Source organism: Alnus glutinosa, chromosome 10 (assembly GCF_958979055.1).
Source record: "Alnus glutinosa chromosome 10, dhAlnGlut1.1, whole genome shotgun sequence".
NCBI lineage: Eukaryota > Viridiplantae > Streptophyta > Magnoliopsida > Fagales > Betulaceae > Alnus > Alnus glutinosa.
The window spans coordinates 21,301,089-21,321,605 of record NC_084895.1 but is presented as its reverse complement, the minus strand read 5'-3'; the positions used below and the strand labels follow the sequence as shown (position 1 = coordinate 21,321,605).

At 36.5% G+C, this 20,517-nt stretch overlaps 1 protein-coding gene across 1 annotated transcript; it reads right to left on the bottom strand.

Moving 5' to 3' along the window:
- Positions 1–2,702: 2,702 nt before the first annotated feature.
- Positions 2,703–20,312, bottom strand: LOC133879939 (leucine carboxyl methyltransferase 1 homolog). The gene is made up of 13 exons (XM_062318763.1): positions 20,127–20,312; positions 17,980–18,068; positions 17,723–17,865; positions 17,538–17,585; positions 17,190–17,271; positions 12,964–13,066; positions 12,520–12,640; positions 12,288–12,335; positions 6,832–6,915; positions 5,762–5,826; positions 3,968–4,019; positions 3,664–3,702; positions 2,703–3,158 (listed from the first exon to the last, which is right to left on the bottom strand). The coding sequence occupies exons 1-13, from the start codon at positions 20,210–20,212 to the stop codon at positions 3,087–3,089; spliced, it is 1,032 nt and encodes a 343-aa protein (XP_062174747.1). The 5' UTR covers positions 20,213–20,312; the 3' UTR covers positions 2,703–3,086.
- Between the last annotated feature and the right edge of the window lie 205 nt (positions 20,313–20,517).

Below are 20,517 nucleotides of genomic sequence, written 5' to 3'. Positions count from 1 at the left end.
GTAAATAATATAATTCAACAAAACTAAATTTGAACGGTTCCTCTCATTTTCACTTCAAATTTGAAAATGATCTTATTCCGCAAGTTTGTGTATGGGCCAAGATACCCTAGCAATCCCTCTCTCTCTCTCTCTCTCTCAAAGGCATGAACAGTAGTATTGTTTGGATTTCTAGTGACCAATTTACAAAGACTCAATAAACAACACAACAACCAACTAGGTAGCTCAAACAATAGCTTGCAGAAAGTATGTGTAGCCATTTCAGATCCAGGTTCATTTGCTTACACTCAACAAATTAGCCTTTATGTCAGCTAAGTACGGCTAGTCGTACCCCCCCTCCTCCTCTGGCTACTCATCCCTTAAACTACATATATATTATCTGAGCCCCTCATATCTTAAACAATATTAGAAGAATGTGACAAAAATGAATCCAAATAGAAGGGCAAAAATCCTTGAAAGCTTTTCCAAAAATTAATAAAGAATAAAAGAAGAAGAAGAGTATCCAAAATCTGGTCCTCTAAACAGTAAGCAAAAGCTTGGGGGTCACCAAAAGCTGCAACAATAAACTATTTTTCCCCCCTAAATTTGGGTTTTATAAGCGTCCAAGCAGACACTAAAAGGGTATGTTGTAGGGCGGTAATCCAAAGAAAATGGGGTCTTCCAAAAAAGGTACAGAGTGGGCCATTCCTGTGTTCTTTCTATTCCCCACCACCCAGGGCTACTCCATTATTTCACACTAGCTTATCAAAGTCTTCTTGGTGCCAAACTTTTCCTTGCTGTGGACCCAAATTTTACTCATTCTCGCATATACCTAGGGATTCCATGGAGTAGGCTCGGATGATAAAGATCATGAATCAATCAAGAAAAAAGCTGCTTTTTTCTTTTTTCTTTTTTTTTTTTAATCCTAAATTGGACCGGAGTAAGTTCTTATAATATGTGTGAAGTAATGCTATTTAGTAGACTAGTATACGACTGTCATATAACTAAAATGACGTGACAGTGAAAAGAGTAATTCTGTTTAGTAGGATATTATACGACTAGGGCTAGCAATCCGGGTTGGCAGGACAGGTTCGAGTCGGCCCGTTTGACCCATCATCCCGTTAAGGGTCAACTGAACACGACCCGCTTGACTTGTTTTGACCCAAACATGATCCGTTTGATCTGTTTGACTCGTTTCAACTTATATATATAATTTCATAAACGAATCAACATGTGGGTCAAGCAGGCCAACTCGTTTATGACTTGAACCTGTTTATGCCGAAACCCTAACCCTCTAATATCGTGTCGAGTTCGTTGGTCGTATAAAAAATTGTCAGTTTAACAACTCACTCCCAATGACACAATACTGTTTGTTTTTGGCTCCCCTCGAACTAGACTTCTCAAGAAGTGACCGATCCCAGAACTACTATCGCAAAAGCACGTGTAACTGGGGAGTTTTGATAGGTTCAAGGTCATCACGGCTTTAAAACTTGTTGTATCAAAAATTGTGCGTTTATAAATATAAGCACATCCCCATTTCCAGGCGATGTGGGACGTCACAGTCAACCCTATATATGATACAAGTTTACGACTGACATATAACTTAAATGACGTGATAGTGAAAATCAACCTTTAATTTTTATTTATTTTTTAACGAGTGCGAATATTGTTATTGTCACGTCATTCTAATTGTATACCAATCGTATACCTGTCTACTCAAGAATAATTCTAAATACTCAACTCTCATCGCACTCATATCCTACTAAGCTGATGTGGCAGACGAATTTTTTCCTTTTATAAAGACTAATCCAAGTGCTGATGTGGCAATGTGAATGAGAGTTGAGTATGTATAATTACTCGTCTACTAAATAGCATTACTCCAATGAAAAATTAGCCCTTAATTTTTATTTTTTTTTAAATGCTAATTTAATGGCTAATTTTTGCTGTCACATCATCACGTTATATAATAGCCTACTAAATAGCATTAGTCTATTAAAGTGGGTTAGAGAATCACATGCTCTAATTAAAATGCATGTGAAAATCAGATAATTTACAAACATGTAGTTTAATAGATTAAATTGAAAGAATTTTCTCTGACTCAGTTTAAAAGAAAACTTTACCCGATAGGTAAATTGGTGTAAGATGAATATCAGATACTTTCCCATGCTCTAAGGGACAAAAGAAGCTTCGCATGTCATTTCTTCTTTTTTACTTGGCAAAGAAAACAAGAAAGAAGCCATAAGAAGCTTCAAAAGAAGTCCAAAACGACAACTTTCTCGACAATTAAACCCAATTTCTAGAATTAAGCCTAATGTGGGTGTTGCAATTCAACGGTGTCATTTTCTCCATACCAATATATTACTATATGATTCAGACATTTTTTTTCCTACCTATCGCTTGAAGTAACAAAATAGCCATTTCTTCACGGAAGAGCCATGACCTTTTTATGTACACCAATGGAGTAAGAAAAGCATATTCCCAGAGAGGAATACACCTCATTACCCCAATCTGAACAGTCAAAATTTTCTTACTCTGATCTATGTACTTCCTGCAGTTGGGCCAAACAAATCCGAAAAATGAGGGCATTTTTTACTTGGGAAAGTACCATTTTGGTCACAATGCCACATTTTGATCTTGCACATTCTAACAATCTCATTGGCGTTTAAGGTCAATCCAAGCAAAATACAAGAAAAGCAAAGAGAAAAATGAAAAAAGAAGAGAGAAAATGACATCAAAAGGGAACCAACCATGCAAATTATCTTTCTATTTCTCCACATGGCCAAGAGCCCACAACCCAAAACAATGAGATATAGATGGTGCTGAGTGGAACCCACCACGTTTTCTTTGCCAAACAGCTAGCAGAGAAGGAAAAGAAAAAGAAAGAAAGAAAAAAAGGATCTGTTTTCTTTGGGGCAAACAAACAAAGCACAAAGACGCATCCACACAAGTCATTATCCTTTTGGAGACTTTAGCAAGACCAACTAGTAGTTGAGAGATCCTTCTTTACCTGACAATCCCCTAGTTGGTGGACTGGCACGTGTCAGTCACACGTTTTACCAGTTCCACTAAACTTGGTAATAAAATATGATATGGCGTATCTCCATGCTCTCTCATGGCGGTACTGATGAGGGGTTCGGCATGTGTTGCTGGTCGTTGGGAAAACCAAAATCCCCAAAGAGACCCTGAAAAGCATAGAAGGAAAACCAAAGAAAAAAAGTGTCAAATCGTACCCCTCTTGCGTGAACAGAATAATATAATGCAATCTCACCACCAAAAAGAACAAACAAAAAAGAAAAAGAAAAATCATGCTGTATCACCATCACAAAAAAATCAGGACCGTCCCTGGCGGCTAACTTAGTAGATGGATTGAAATAAAAATAAGCAGAGCAATGCTAAATTCAACCAATTGATTCTTAATTGAACGTTTCGGATGATATGTATAGTAGGACGCTCCAAAATCTCATCCCTTGAAAGGGCAACATGATAACATGAAATGGTAGATCCTACTTTCTCAAGGTACAAGAAGATTATAGAGATGCAAATTATGACGCACAAAGAAAAATCTTTACTACAAAATAGCAAATATCTCAATTTGGAATGCATGACCGCAACAGCAAATATCCAGAGAGTTGCAGGAAAATCACATGGCAGATAATGTAAAGCCAGATATCGGAAATATAGACATACCATGGCATCATTGATTGCATAAGCCACGCAGTAGTGCTCCTGAAAATCAGCAATTTGGGACATAAATTTAAAAGAATAATATAATACTAATAATATTAAGCCAGGTATGCCGTATTGGTCATGCAACCAATACTATTGAGGAGTGAGCAGCCTCCCAACAACTGGACTGTTGGTTACTACCGGTCCTACACATATGGACCACAATGGCATCACAACTCACTCACTCACACACACACACACACACACAGAGGACAAAGAATGTTAGCGCTCTTTTTCTTTTACAACAAAAATCAGGGAGACTTGCCTGCATCATGTACCACTCTTCAAATTCATCAAACAACTCCAGCCGTTCAATCCTAATCAACAGATGTCACAGATGAGCATCTTCCCAAGAATATTTCAGAAAGAAAGGAGCTTACCAATGAAAAAGTGGAGAAAAAGAACAGAAAGATAGAAAGAGAAACAGGGAAAGAAGTATCCTTCATATCCTACTAGAAACAAAAAACTTTAGAACCTTATAAAGCAAAATGTGATTCCATCATTTCACAACCATAGGATCTTTGTACAACTAAAGTAGTTATTAAATCAAAGGGATCAGAGTAAAGCTAAAATCTGGAAGAAAAAAAAAAAAAAAGTCCCGGAAGGCAGGAAGCAGTGATTCTCCCCTTCAGTGGAGGAAGCAACCACAAGGGCAAATGGCACACCGAAGCACATGGATTGATTATCCGTATATTTAAGATTCTACTTCCAAGAATACTTCCACATTAGAAATTACTGTCCATTCACTTGAGAATAAAATTTTAGACCTAATGAAAAGTTCGACATTACAGGCAACTATTGCTCACATCAAAACTTGCAAATATGATGTGTCCCACAGTGATTATGGTTTGATCATAAATTGACAATGTCCCAAGAAGAATATTGCAGTTGCACTATACTTTGTATCCATGTGTTTTCATAAAGTAAAGATGTTTGGAGTTTCCAAAATGTTTTAAACATCCGAGTTTCCAAAATGTTGTTTACCAGGTCAAAAAATCCAGTAGCATTGATATTTGAGACCAAATTAAAGAAGAAAAAAAGAAAAAAGATAAACAGATAGATAGAAGAAACCTCAGGAGGGGAAGACGGTATGCAGTACCAAGGACCCAATTTATTTAATTAGGTATCCATTGGTTAAACAATTTAAGATAATGCAGTTCAAATAAGTCCCAATATGGAGTAAATAGTGCCCTACGAAGTTTGCAATACCACTTGTCAGAATGAGAGGTAGCACTATGAGAACTTGACCAATTAATCCTGTCTCAAACAAGTACAGATTCCTAATCTGGTTTGATTAAACCAAAAACAATGTACTCAATGCAAGAGGCAGAAACTATTAAACCATTCTGAAAGACAACCAATTTTACTAATTCATACAACACGTCAAAATTAGATTAATGATTATACTGACTATTTTATAACATATAAACATCAGACCTCAATGCTAAACTTAGCGAGCTTTTAGGGAGGAAAAAATTAAACATATAGTATGAGAGTATTACGTGCATCAGTGATTTTAAAATTTTGTCACAAAATTGGAACATTATCTCACATAAATTTCATTGTTAAGAAGATAGAAGACAGAACTAACATCAGGTCAGTTATTTAAAGTCAACCAAGTTGGATTGCAACAGATCTTGAAAGTTCAAATTCAGAACAAAGGAGGATCCCCAGAAGTCCTCTGTAAAATGCCCCCCACTTACTTAGAGAACTCTATCATGTTGAAAACTAGTTACAGTACAAGTACTACATTGTTAAAGACATTTCTTGGGGAGGAAAGATGGACAAAATTTATTCATGGACCCTTGCATACAAGTATGTAATTAGACAATAGAAACATGATGTAGAGATTTTAGCTAACATATACAGGCTAGACTTCTAAGAAAGTGGCAGGACAAATCTTTAAGGATGTTTTCATGAGAAAACAGATTTTTAGCTGAGACCCTATAGGATGGTGTAAAATAAAGTATGCCCACTACCCATCAGCCTATCATGTAACAGACCACTTGGCAAAGTTTACAAGAATGAACTTCGTTCACGAGATTTATGGAGCACATACCTTCGTCTTTCTTGAGCTTCAATAAAATTACCATAAACTCTCAGCATGTCCCAAGCAACTGCCCTCTGATATCCACATATAAAGTATCAGAATTAATGTAACAGATAAAGAAGATCAATTCAGTACTCAATAAAAAATAAATAAATAAAAATAAAGAGGATTGATTCAATGAAATAGCAAAAGAAAAGGCAAAATATAGTCCTCAAACAGGTAACAAAAAAAAAAAAAAAAACTGAAATAAAACCCAAATTTGAATCAACTTTAGCAACATCTCAAACTGCAAGACCCAAAAAGATCTGGGGAAAAATTCCACAATATAAAAAGCATTTAAAGGGTTACTTTGAAGATCATACATAAATTGATGACTAGAACAGATAACCATCTGCAGAACAAAATTGAATTGCCCATGTACAGCACTACATAACATCAAGTAAGAAACATCAATTAAAAATTATAGTCCAATTGCAGTATATTTTATCGGCTAACAAATCCAAGGCACCATTTACTGCCTTCCCAGTCCATCAATCCCTCCATTCACAATCCGTCCATCAATCCATATAAATCCATTTGTCAAAACCACATATGTGACCTTTTCAAAATGCCAACTTCAAATTCCACAAAATGAGAAAAATTCAAATTCTCTTTGAGTTCAAATCTTGATTATATATAGGTATAAACTTTACTTCTTTTTTTCAATTAAAGGGCCAATTATTGATATACAATTACATAATACCTGGTCACATATGTTACTTGAATTTAAACCTAATGGGGTCAAGTATAAGTCCGAATTCATTTCAATTAATAAACAAATCTCAAGAATTGAATTTAAATCCAAATATTTCAGTTCATTTTTAGTATTGATAAATGCACCTTAATTGGGTTATTTGGAGCAATCCCAATTCCTGACCCAACCATTGACAGCGTTGCTGGTTAGATGACTTCTCTATTGTCATTTAAAAGTATTGCTTACCTTTTGAACTTAGATGTTTTCATCGACATTGCATATATATATTAAACAATTATATCAGAAGAAATTTTTTATCGTCAAGAGAATAAATTACATGATATACCTGCCATCCCTGGTCAAGAAAGAGTTTTTCCTTTGCAAGTAAAGTTGGTGTATCATAAATTCCCAGGAGTGCACAGCCTCGACTCTGAAACGAAAAGGCAACAAAGGATCTTATATATAGACCAAACTTTATGCAGAAACAAAACTTAATTAAGATCAGGTAAGAATCATAATTTTATCTGATGGACTAAAACATTGAAATCAACCATACATGTTGAGAACGATGATGGCAATTTTCTATCTAGTGAGGGCAGCTAGAGAATTCATTGGCAATAGAGTATACACTATGCAGATGCAGATTGAGGTACAAGTGATCAGCCAGAACTTATTTATCTATTTTGTTTCCATAAAAATTTACACATGTATAATCACTACAAACCATTTTTAACTAGAATAGTACATCTCAGTTTTCAAATTAGGGACTCCTTGCCATAAAAATCTCAGTTTCAGGGGGAAGGTTTCTACAACAAACACACACCACACAAGGGCTAATAACCCATTCAGAAATCTATTCATTTCAATTGTAGCGAAATTTCAACATCTCAAGGTCAAAAAACATAAAAGTTAACAAGTCAAACCCAACTCTCTCTCTAGGTCAAAAGACATTCTCTCCCCAATATCTCTTAAACCCCTTTCTATGTTTCCTCAAATAGCAGCACTCTGTTGTGGCTCACTTGGAGCTTTTTGATGGTTTCAATCAGTGGAATGTGAGCTTTGCTAGAGCGGCTCATGATTGGGAGGTGGATGTATTTGCCTCATTCTACAGGATGTTGTATTCAGCTAGAGTGAGACGAGAAAGTGAAGATAAGATGTGGTGGGTCCCCTCCAAAAGAGGTTATTTGAGATTAGATCCTTCTATAGTACCTTGGTTTGTAGTGAAGGCTTACGCTTCCCTTGGAAGAGTGTTTGGCAAAATAAAGTTCCCTTAAGGGCTGCCTTTTCCCTTGGCCCACGGCTCTAGAAAAGATCCTTATTATGGATAATCTCAAGAAGCAGGACGTCATTGTAGTTGACAAGGGTTGCATGTGTAAGACGAATGGTGAGTCTGTGAACCATCTTCTTCTTCATTGTGAGGTGGCTTATGCCATTTTAAATGCTTTCTTCAGTCGATTCGGACTATCTTGAGTTATGCCTAGACGAGTAGTCGACCTGTATACTTGTTGATTGATTGCTGGCAGAACTCGGAGTGTTGTTGTGTGGAAGATGGTGTCTTCGTGCCTTTTATGGTATATATGGAGAGAAAGTAATAACAGAAGTTTTGAAGACTATAAGAGGACATTGGAGGAGATTAAGTCCTTATTCTTCATAACTTTGTATCTTTGGACAACAGTTTTTGTTTCTCCTTTGATGATTATTTTTTTTTTTTTTTTTTGATAAGTAAAATATATTGAAAAGGCGCAAAGGGGTGCAACCCATAGTACACAAGACGTATACAAGAAGCCCCTAATTTAAAGAAAAAAGAGAACACCTATCTATAAATTCAAAATAAGAACATTCATGCATAAACTGAATTTTTTCTCTCCACATAAACAACGTTTGTAGCATCTTTCTCTTCAAATTCAACAAACCAGTCTCACAATCTTCAAAACAACGTGCATTATGTTCCCTCCAAACGCACCACATCAAACACAACAGAGCCATGCGCCAAATCGGTATCAAAGTCCGAATACCCTTCTGACCCCTCCAACTCCCCAACATATCTTTCACCGACCCCGGCATTACCCATTCCACCCCAAACAATTGTAGAATCGTCCTCCACAATTCTGTAGCCACCATACAATGCAGAAACAAATGGTTAATGGATTCTCCAGAAGTCTTACACATAAAGTACCACTCCATCACGATAATGTTTCTCTTTCGTAAATTATCCAGAGTTAAAATTTTCCCTAAAGTTACCGTCCAAACAAAAAGAGCCACTCTCAGGGGAACATTAACTTTCCAAATACTTTTCCACGGAAAAGAAGACTAAATAGGACTAGATAAAACCTTATAGTAAGACTTTACCTCAAAAAATTTCTTTCGCGCTGGCATCCAACACAATTTATCCTCTCCCTCGCTACTAACTTTGAGGGTGTACAACATCCCAAAAAATCTACTAACCGCTTCGACCTCCCAATCATGAACTGGGCGAGAAAACACAATATTCCACATGATTGTGCCATTATGTCTCTGCATATTTTCCTCCACCCAAGCATCCTTTCTTCTAGCAATAAGGAACAATTCTGGAAAAAGATTCTTCAAAGGAATCTCCCCACACCATACATCATGCCAAAATAGAACTTTCGAACCATTCCCGCTCTCATATCTCACACGAGTTGCAAAAGCATCCCATCCCCTCCTAATACTTTTCCACACGCCAAACCCAAAAGAACCCCCAACCTCCTTAGAGCACCAACCACCCCTCATACTTCCATATTTGACATCCACCACCTTTTTCCAAAGAGCATCCCTCTCCATAGTATATCTCCATAACCATTTACCCATCAAGACTTTATTGAACATAACCAAATTTCTCACTCCTAGTCCCCCCCGATACCTTTGAAGAACAAATCGTATGCCAATTAACCAAATGAAATTTAAATTCATCTCCAATACCACCCCAAAGGGAAGTCTCTCTGAAGTTTCTCCAAACGATTTGCCACTCCCACTGGAATAGGGAAAAGAGATAGAAAATACATAGGTAAACTTGAAAGAGTGCTATTGATCAAAGTTAACCTCCCCCCTTTAGATAAACACACTTTCTTCCACCCCGCTAGTCTAGCTTCCATCTTCTCAACAATGCTATTCCACATATTAGTATCTTTATACTTAGCACCCAACGGAAGACCCAAATACTTTATCGGAAGCGAGGCCACACCACACCCAAGAATACTAGCCAACTCCTCTACATCCCCTACCGCACCCACCGGAACCATCTCAGACTTAGACAAATTAATTCTTAAGCCCGAAACTGCTTCAAAACAAAGCAGCAAACACCTCAAGTCTCGGACCTGGTCAATAATAGGATCACAGAAGATCAACGTATCATCTGCAAATAATAAATGGGATACCATCATAGCATCTTGGGAACTCGAACCCACTGAGAAACCCGATAAACGCCCACTATCCACTGCCGCATATATCGACTAAACGCCTCCATCACCATCACAAACAGGAGCGGAGACAAAGGATCCCCTTGTCGAAGACCTCGAGAACTACGAAAGAACCCTAAAGGCGACCCATTGATATTTATGGAAAAACAAACAGTAGAAATAGAATGTGCAATCCAGCCACGCCATTTCTCCCCAAAACCACATCTCTTTAAAACATAAAGCAGAAACTCCCAAATAACATGATCATACGCCTTCTCCAAATCCAATTTACAAATAATGCCCGGATTTCCATAACGAATCCTACTATCCACACATTCATTGGCCACCAAAACAAAATCCAATATTTGCCTCCCCTCAATAAACGCAGTTTGAGAATGTGATACAACCTTCCCCAAAACCGCCTTCAACCTATTTGCCAGGACCTTTGAGATGATTTTGTACATTCCACCTATTAAACTGATAGGTCGAAAATCCTTGATATCCACCGCTCTGGCCTTCTTTGGAATCAACGACACAAAGGTTGCGTTAAGGCTCTTCTCGAATTTTCCGATAGAATGAAACTCCTTTAGTACCGCAATTATATCAGTCTTCAATATCTCCCAACACCTCTAAAAGAATGCCATAGAAAAACCATCAGGCCCAGGAGCCTTATCGCCTTTGAAATTCTGTATTACCGCCCAAATTTCATCTTCCTCAAACTCACGTTCCAGCCATATTCTATCCTCTTCATCAATGGAGGGAAAAGATAAATCATCTACCCTTGGTCTCCACTGATATTGCTCACTATATAGCTTCTTATAGAATTCCACAATGTGATCTTGGATAACTGTCCTATCATCAGTCAATTGTCCATCCACCACTAGAGCCTCAATCATATTATGTCTTCTATGCGAGTTAGCCAACCGGTGAAAAAATTTAGTATTACTGTCACCCTCTTTTAACCACAAAGCCCTAGACTTCTGTCTCCAACTCACTTCTTCAAGAAAAACATGCCGCTCTAAATTTCTAGAAGATTCTTCTCTCTTGGACTTTTCTTCTGATTTCCTTGTTCTTTTTGCTCATTCTAGCTAGGTATTTTCTCTTGTATACTTATTACTTCATGTGTACTCGAGGCGCCTTACACTTTTAATGATACATTTCGATTTTAATTATTTAAAAAAAAAAGTTTCCTCAAACAGAATCTTTTGTGTCCATCAGAAGGAAACAAACTAAGAAAATAAATAAAGGAAGAAAATGAACACAAACAAAAAATGAAATAGTTTACAGCTCTGTTTCAATCAGAAACTAGAACACTGGCTCACTAGATATAAGAAGAATGCTGCAATGGGGACTACCGTGAGTATCCAAAATGCTTAAACCACCATCCTTTGGCATTTCTGCCTCCATGTGAAATGGAAAGGAACATATGATTACCCCAAACAAATTTTGTTTACCAACTATTTCCTTGCTATCTACTCTACCCCTGATAATATCTTTTTCTGTTCAACAGAGGTATCAGAGAGAATCTTTGCAATTTATCAACACAATTGAAGGCAACAAATTTCATCACATAAGCACAGCTGCAGAAAGTTAAGTGACTCGGTTATTATTTGTTAAGTGCTTTCCTGAAAATCCCTACACTCTTTTGCCTATAATTAGTACGAGATGGATGGAACTTACACTCTATCGTAGCGCTTCTCTGGCATTATGGTGAATGGAATTATAAGTTTGCTCATGGTAATTAAGTTTAGGGCATGTTCTATTATACGTTTCTCCTCTTTTTTTTCCTCATTCTACTTTGTGCTCCCCTTTGGTGATCTCTTCTTTTTTCTTTTTTCTTAATGAATAATAATTTATTAGAAGAAGAGGCAAATCCCTCGAACACGAAAAAGTATACAAGAGATGCAACCACACTAATGGTGATCTTTCACTCACATTGTGTCCTCAAGCTTTCCTATATATTATTCATCTATCACCAAAGGATAAATAATAAGTAAAATGGATCAAGATCCTCTAGAGTTCCTAGGATACTCTATCTTGTAAAGTTCTTAGAATCACAACTAATATTTTCAAATTAAATGGTCTAGATTTTGTCACCTCAGCACTTAACACGTTTATTAACTCAACATTTACCACCTTTACTAACTCAATATTTACAAAAATTAAAAATATTTCAAAAGTGGTAAAGGTTGAGGTAATGAAATCTCATCAATTTAATTTGAAAATTACGATTGGAATTTCAAGAACTCTACCCTAGGAACTCTAGAGGATCCTAATCCAAGTAAATTAACATCTTTAGGGCTCATATGATCCACTCCTAGAGCTAAAAAAACTATAAATGATTCAAAGAATGAAGCCGAATTTATTAAAGAAAGAATATCCATACCTCCAAATTTCTGATCATTTGCTGCCCAAAAGCATCATCTGGATGAATCTGTTGGAGGAAAATCAACATGATAAAATTGTAACTAAACCACATATTATAATACTAATTTAAGCAACCATATAATAATACAAGATCAAAAACTTGCAACCGAAAGAACGCAAGAGCACCAAGAAAAGAAGCACAATCAACAAACAGAGAGACGAATAATTATGAGGTTTGAAAGGTGTAAAACCTGCTCATATAAGAAAAATATTGCTGTGGAAAATGTTTTTGCAGCCCAGCCAACTATGCCCCGGGTTGAATCTGGATCCAAGTATATTAAAACGCATTCTGCAATTATAAATGTTGGCAAGCTGATAACAACATCAGAATAAAGCAGGAATATCCCTCAAATACAAAACAGATAATTTAATATCAGAATTTATCTATAAACAGAATCAGCACCAAACCATAGAACGATAATTCTTGCCACAGGTAGAATATAGAGCCTCGATAATTACTCGTACAAAACACGAGTAAATAATAAAACATAGCTAGAGAATGTTATAGTTATCACTGGACCATAGGTAATTACACAAGCCTTAAAATGAGACATCAACTGCCCAAATTTCCCAAAGTATATAAAACACTATAAAATTTTAACAAGAAAGGAAGAGAATTGACTCCATGCACAAACCTCGGATCCATATCAGCTAAAGCTATGACATCATCTAATTTTTGTATATCACGCAAATCAATGGGGAGTAGCTTGTAGTGATCACCAAGCACTTCTCCTTTCTCTGCAAAGCAAGATATGAACAATTAGTCTAAGAAGAACAATTTAAATATCTAATTCGAGTATAAGCAAGAAAATTTGAAGATCTTAAGTTACATTTTCATCTATATTTGCAACTATAGAAGAGATCTTAAAAGGGAGTCTGCAACTCCAACAAGTAATGCAGGCAACGTGAAGTCAAATTTATTTTAATTTAGTTTTATTCAATTTTAAGAGTCGAGTATTTTTATTGTTTTATATTTCTGGACAAAAGCTGTACTTTTGATCCATTAGGTCTTATTTTTGGGTTTATTGTGTTATTAGGTCTTATTTTTGGATTTCACCAGTTATTTGGCTTAGGCGCTTTAGTAGTTAAAGCCCAATGAATCTAAATCCATTAAGGTTAGGCATTAAATGCCTATATATACTTACAAAAAAAAATACCCATATATATGGATATAAGGTTTTTTCTTATTATGGCGTGATGAAGGAAAAAGCTATGAAATTTCCAGCAATAATAGCTCTTGAGGATTGTGTGATGCAACGCTTCTCTGATGTATGATGCAACGCTTCTCGGTGTGATGCCTAGGTTTGTCTCTTTCTTTTTTCTCCTTTCTATTTTTTTTTTTTTCAATTTTCAGCAATTTTGTTTCGAATTCTAATCAATATTAAATCTGATTTTTCATATATTATTTCTCTAGAATCCAATCCTAAAGAACCTCATATCACCTATCCATCAAATAGCTCTCAAATAACCCCAAAAAAGATTTCAAATACTATCCTCAGGTTACTGTTCACATCCGACGAACAGCCACCAAAACTCTTAAGTTTTCTTCTTTGTTTCATCTCCGAATCCTACCATTTTGTTATACCATTTACAACTCCATATTCACTAATATTTTTCAGTCTTTTCCCACCAAAATGCTCGGTGTAGCTTGTCTCAAACCCTAAAACAAGTTGCTGTCCAGATTCTCCTTCATCAATTTTGGTCTCACAGCCTTGTGTCCTATACCAGATTTGGTATCGTATCTTTTGTTCTACATCAATTTTGGTATTATAGCTTCTGTCCTACATTAACAGGTGTATCAGTAAATGTTGAGTAACTACAGCTTTGCACGCTTTTGTATCAATACGTAACAAAGCAAATGGAAACTCCGACAGCATATCCTAAATCTGTCGGCCCACAGATGAAAAGTGCTGAATGAGTAAACACAAGTCTAGTTTTCAGCCACGATGAGAAGAAATTATGAACATTGTTTCAGGCCTTTTGGTTAATAATGTCTTGCAAAGAGAGAATTTCAATTTTCCATCACTGAATTTCAGCCAAATTTAAACAATGATAGGGGGAAACAAAACATAAAGTAACATACATATTCTCTATGATATGTAGCTGAGCCAAACATCCAATTCAATATATTTGTTGATGGCAGTCGATACAATGAATTTTTTTTTTCTTTTTTTGGATGAATAAGCATGTCTATGCTTATTCATACACAAAAATAATAATAATAATAATAATAATAATAATAAATAATCATTGTATAAGGCCATCTCATTCAAGAATAAGCATTTCTATGCTTATTCATACAATGAATATTTCTCTTTTGAGAATCTAGATAAGGCCATATAACTTATGATCAAATGATGTAACTCCCTGTCAGAGCTCAAGTTCTGAGATCAGAGTCCAAAAGTAATTTGTTTCCATTACAAGCTCACTTCACAGTTGCACCTAATTTGTGGCATATAACTTTTATCCGATAATACCTTTAGTAGTTTGAGCACGCACAGTAAAATCAGTCAGAGCTTCTTCAATAAAAACAACAAAACTTGTGGAAAATTTCTTTTTTTCATTCTTATAAGAGTAATATCATTAATAACGCAAAGCGCAATCAAGTACATAGGGAGTATACAAAAAAGGCGTCTAAAAAGAAGAAGAAAACAAAACAAGGAAATCATTAAAGCTAATCACTAAAGGTGCGAGAAACGCAGCCGTCCAAGAGCACAAAGAATAAAAGAAAAAGAAAATAAGCTCCTCAATGGTTCTTTCTTTGTCCTCGAACTGTTTGTCATTGCGTTCCCTCCACAAGCACCACAAAAGACAACAAGGAATCATCTTCCACACGACTGTACTCTGAGAGTGACCACCCATCCACTAGCAAATGAATAAATCTACCACCCGAAAAGGCATAACCCAAGACAGACTGAAGCGACTAAAGATGGCATTCCATACAACGCGTGCGACCTCGCAGTGGAGAAGAAGGTGATCCACAAACTCTCCATTCATTTTGCACATGCAACATCTATCAATCACAATGACACGCTTCTTTCTGAGATTATCCAAGGTAAGGATCTTCCCTAGCGCTGCCGCCCAAGCGAAGAAAGCCACTTTCAAGGGAACCTTGGTCCACCAAATACTTTTCCATGGAAAATGAACAACCCCTTTGCAAGCAAGAGCCTTATAGAAAGATCTAACATCAAATTTCTCTTTATGAGAAGGAGACCACCAAAGCTGGTCTTCCCCTTCACGATCCAATTTGGAGGAGTACAGTAAAGAGAAGAAGGAAGCCAGACGTCCACCTCCCAGTCCTAGGCCGCTCGAAAGAAGCTAAGATCCCACTGGTTGGACCCGCTCACCACAACCAAGTGGTCTGCAACGTGTGCATCCTTCTCACGAGCTTTGTCATACAAAACTGGGAGAGCTTCCTTAAGGGGCATCTCACCACACCACACATCATCCCAAAATCTGATCCTGGATCCAATTCCCAAAATAAGTCCAATATGGCTACGAAACAAACTCCACCCCTTCCTAATGTTCTTCCAAAGCCCCACTCCGTGAGACCCAGGGGGGTCTAAGGAACACCACCCAACCCAAGAAGAACCGTACTTTGCATCTCACTTTGTTGTTATAAAATAAAACATACATGGTAATCAAACAAAAACAATCAAGGCAATTTTTTTTTATAAGAAATAATTATTAATAAGAGAAAACCTCATGTACACAGGATGTGTACAAAAGGCTCAGACAAGAAAACCAAACACTTATTAGCATGTAATTGTCATTGTTTAATAAAATGGAAGGAACTTATTTCTTCAAATTCTGGACCTTTTCCCTTCGACTTATTTCTTCAATTCTCAATTCTTTCCAGGTAATGTCGCGATCTGATTCTCGGTTTTTACCTTGTGTGAATAGTAAATAGCTTTGCTATCCTTGACAAATTGATCATAGAATAACAAATGCTAGGACTTACATGTTTGCCTTTTTTTATTAGTATGCACATGCACCTGGTTGGTCAAGACCCCACAACTTCACCCTTCACCTAATTCTTACAGGGGGAGTAGATGAAATTTGAGCTAGAGCTGATTGACAGAACACATCTCTCTCTCGTCCTTTTCTTTGGAAAAGTACAACCTTGGTAACTCATTATACATGCATGATAGTTGAGTCTTTTGAGGAACCTTTTGTATGATAGTGACCACAGCTCAAACATGTGATAGGACTTCGCGAAATGATTACACTTTTGAAGTATCTAACTTCAATTTCAGATTGAAGTTTGAAAGACTCCACCTATACAGTTAAAATAGTTTCTAATTTCAACTTCACAAAAAGAATTGCTTCAACGACATCTTAGAGTTACTAGCAAAAAGGATATTTGTCCCGTGGAAAAAGGATATACACGCACCAAGATTTAGTATAGATGGGTATATGGGAGGTCAGTATGAGACAGTTGATCAAAGACAAACGGCATAAGCCCTTCTAAAGCATAAGGACCAGTGACAAAATTTCCCCGAAAACTAGTCACTGCAGCAATAAAAAAATTGGATCAATGATCTATAGTCTGTAATACTGTATTTTCAGGTAAAAATATTGCAATCTGCCACCAATATCAGCAAACATTCCCCATAATAGCTAAACTTAATTCCACTACCCCCCCCCCCCCCCCCCCCCCCCTCTTTTTTAAAAAAAAAAAAAGAAACCAATATGGCAGTATGTTAAGCACAGACAAAAGAGGTAGCCAAAAGCATGTCTTTACCACAATTTGTACATAACTAAAAAGGACAAGTGCAATCGTGAGATTTCAAAACAGATCAAACCCATTAAGAAAGAAAGTAATCAGCGTTCTGCAGCATCAATAAGCACAGGAGCTTACCTCGCGAGATAGATGCTGCTCCACCAACTCTGTCCCTCAACTGACTGTAACTTTCAATAAGCGCAGCCTTTTTACTAGTTACCTAACAATAAAAAATGACATAACTAATTACCAAAAGAAGACCATATAACTTTCTTGCATGACAGAAATAACAGTAGTGAAATACATTTCATTGCTATTGGAAAAATAACTATCGAACTTGTGAAGTAAAAGCAGACTTGATCAGGCAGTAATGGATCAGCTAAGTTTCTTCCACGTAACATGCACTCCTAAAAACTAAACCACAAAAATAAGCTAGTGCATTGCTACCAAACACATGGTTTAGCAGTAAATGTGTCAAACTTGCACCTCTTTGAAATCCAGTTCCACATATAGATGTGGTACTTTCCCCTCATCCTGCCACAGGGAAAAAAAAATTAAAGATAGAACAAACAAAACATAACAGAGAAACTTGTAGGATGCTGGGAAATAAATGCAACCCTTAAGTCCATCATGAGATAAACTTATCATAAGTCACAAGGAAACTCAAGCACCTGCAACTGAAAAAATGTCGTATCGAAGCCAGCTCCAAGTGATAATATCTGTTTCCTTGTGTGATCTTTTCCATCCGAATCTCTTTCACAATCAAGAAACTGATAGAGAAGCTTCCGCAAAGCAGCCCAACGGGCAAAGTAACCTTAACATTTGCAAAACCAAAAGCAAGGAAATTTTCCAATTACTAATAAAAGCAAAAGAATAACCATCACACAAATCATACATGCTTAATACTTTTGCACTGACTATACCATACCGCGGTTAATAATCGGAGATCTCCTCACAGGTCTTCTTACAAATAAATGGATGTTATCGTCTTTCATGTACCCCTTTTTGACACAGGACCTTATATCAATACAGTTAAAAGTTAGTATTACCATGAGTATATGAAATTCAAAATACATATAGGGTTGTATATATGAATGTGCGGGATCAAAATCCTCTGAGTTTTCGAAGGGTAACTCCACGATAGAGATCTTTTTTTTTTTTTTATATATATAAGTAAAGTATATTGCAAAAAAGGAAGGGTGCAACCCAAAGTACAAAGGATGTATACATGATACCCTAATTCAAAGAGAAAGAAGCATACAAATCTAAAAAAATCAGAATAAGAACAGTCAAACATAGACTGTATCGTCACTCTCCACGTAAACAATGTTTGTATTACCAACTTCTTCAAATTAATCGAACAAGTCTCACAATCTTCAAAACTGCGTGCATTTCGTTCCTTCCATAGACACCACAACAAACACAATGGGGCCATTCTCCAAATCGACACCAACAGCCGGTTACCCCTTTGACCCCTCCAACTCTCCAACATCTCCATCACCGATCGAGGCATAACCCACACAACACTAAACAGCTGCAAAATCGTACTCTACAATTCTGTAGCAACCCTACAATGAATGAACAAATGATCAATGGACTCTCCACAATTCTTACACATGTAGCATAACTCCATCACAATAATATTCATCTTGCGTAAATTATCCAAAGTTTGACTTTTCCCTAAAGTCACCGTCCATACAAAGAAAATCACACTAGGAGAAACCTTAACTTTCCAAATACTCTTCCAAGGAAAATAAAAGTGTATAAGACTGGATAAAATCTTGTAGTAAGACTTCACTTCAAATTATTTCCTTCTCGATGGAATCCGACAAATTTTATCATCTCCTTCATACCTTACTTTAATAGAATACAACAACTCAAAATATCTAGAGACCACTTCCACCTCCCAATCTTGTACAGGTCGAGTAAACAAAATATTCCACAGAATGTTACCATTTTGTCTTTGCATATTCTCCGCCACCAATGTATCCTTACCACACACAATAGTAAACAGTTCTGGAAGAAGCTTTAAAGGTAATTCCCCACACCACACATCATGCCAAAACAAGACTCTATAACCATCTCCGACCTCAAAACTCACATGAATTGCAAAAACATCCCAACCCCTCCGAATACATTTCCATACTCCCACTCCAAAACAACCCCCAACTTCCTTAGAACACCAACCATCCCTCGTACTACCATAATTAATATCCACCACCTTTCTCCAAAGAGTATCCATTTCCATAGCAAACTGTCATATCCACTTACCCAGTAAAGCTCTATTAAAATGAATCAAATTTCTCACGCCTAACCCCCCCCCCCAAACCAAATCTTAGACCAATTACCCAGATAAAACTTAAACTCATCTCCAATACCCCCCACAAAAAATTCCTCTAAAGTTTTTCTAAACGATGAGCCACTCCCACTGGAATAGGGAAGAGCGACAAAAAGTATGTTGGCAAATTTGAAAGAGTACTCTTGATCAAAGTTAACCTCCCACCCTTCGATAAATACAATTTCTTCCACCCCGCCAATCTATTTTCCATCTTCTCAATAAGGCTAGTCCACATATTAGAATCCTTATACTTAGCCCCCAAAGGAAGACCCTGACAATTATTTTTAGTTAAATGATTCAGATTTTGTTAACTCAGCGTACAACTAAATGAGATACAATGAATTAAATAAATTATCAGTAAATATTAAGTGACAAAATCTGAACCATTTAATTGAAAACCATTTTACGATTTCAAAAACTCTACCCTACGAAATCTAGATTATCCAAATTCATAATCGACGTATATAAATATTATAACAGAGCAGCAATTGAGTCTCGAGTCATTGTCACCAAAAGCTTGTAGATTTCAAGCCCAAGCAAGCTATAAATCAGATTAGGACCCAATTACGACATACTTTTTTGTTTCTTCGCAATTTCCCCATTTTTCTTTCATTTTCTCGGGAACCAAACAGAAACTAAAGAAAAAATGAATAAGTTTCGCGAGAACGACTACTTCAGCAGGGAATATTGTCAGATATGGATGAAAAGTAAAACGCAATTCGAAAACGATCACGCACAGTTTACTGGCTGAAGCGTCGTCGTTTGTTGCTTGCACTGCCGCTGTGTTGCTGTGGGATTCTGCCCCTGCTACAGGCTCCGCCATCTTTCTGTTTTTCCTCCCTTTGATATTTTCTTAAGAGATATACACAAATGGTTTCGCACTACCAAAAACAACAACAAATCAAGGAAAATAGTTTATTTGGTTTATTTTCATTTCCCTATTTTCCTAAAGTTTGATATACTTTGGAAAAAATTAAAAAAAAATAATAATTAATTAATTAAGGAAAAAAAAAAAGGTCAAAGAAAAACATATTACGACCGGTCATCAACTGACAACTAGGTCGATTTGCCAGTTGCTACGTCAAATTAAGTTAATTAACTAATGACATTTGGAAAAATAAAATATTG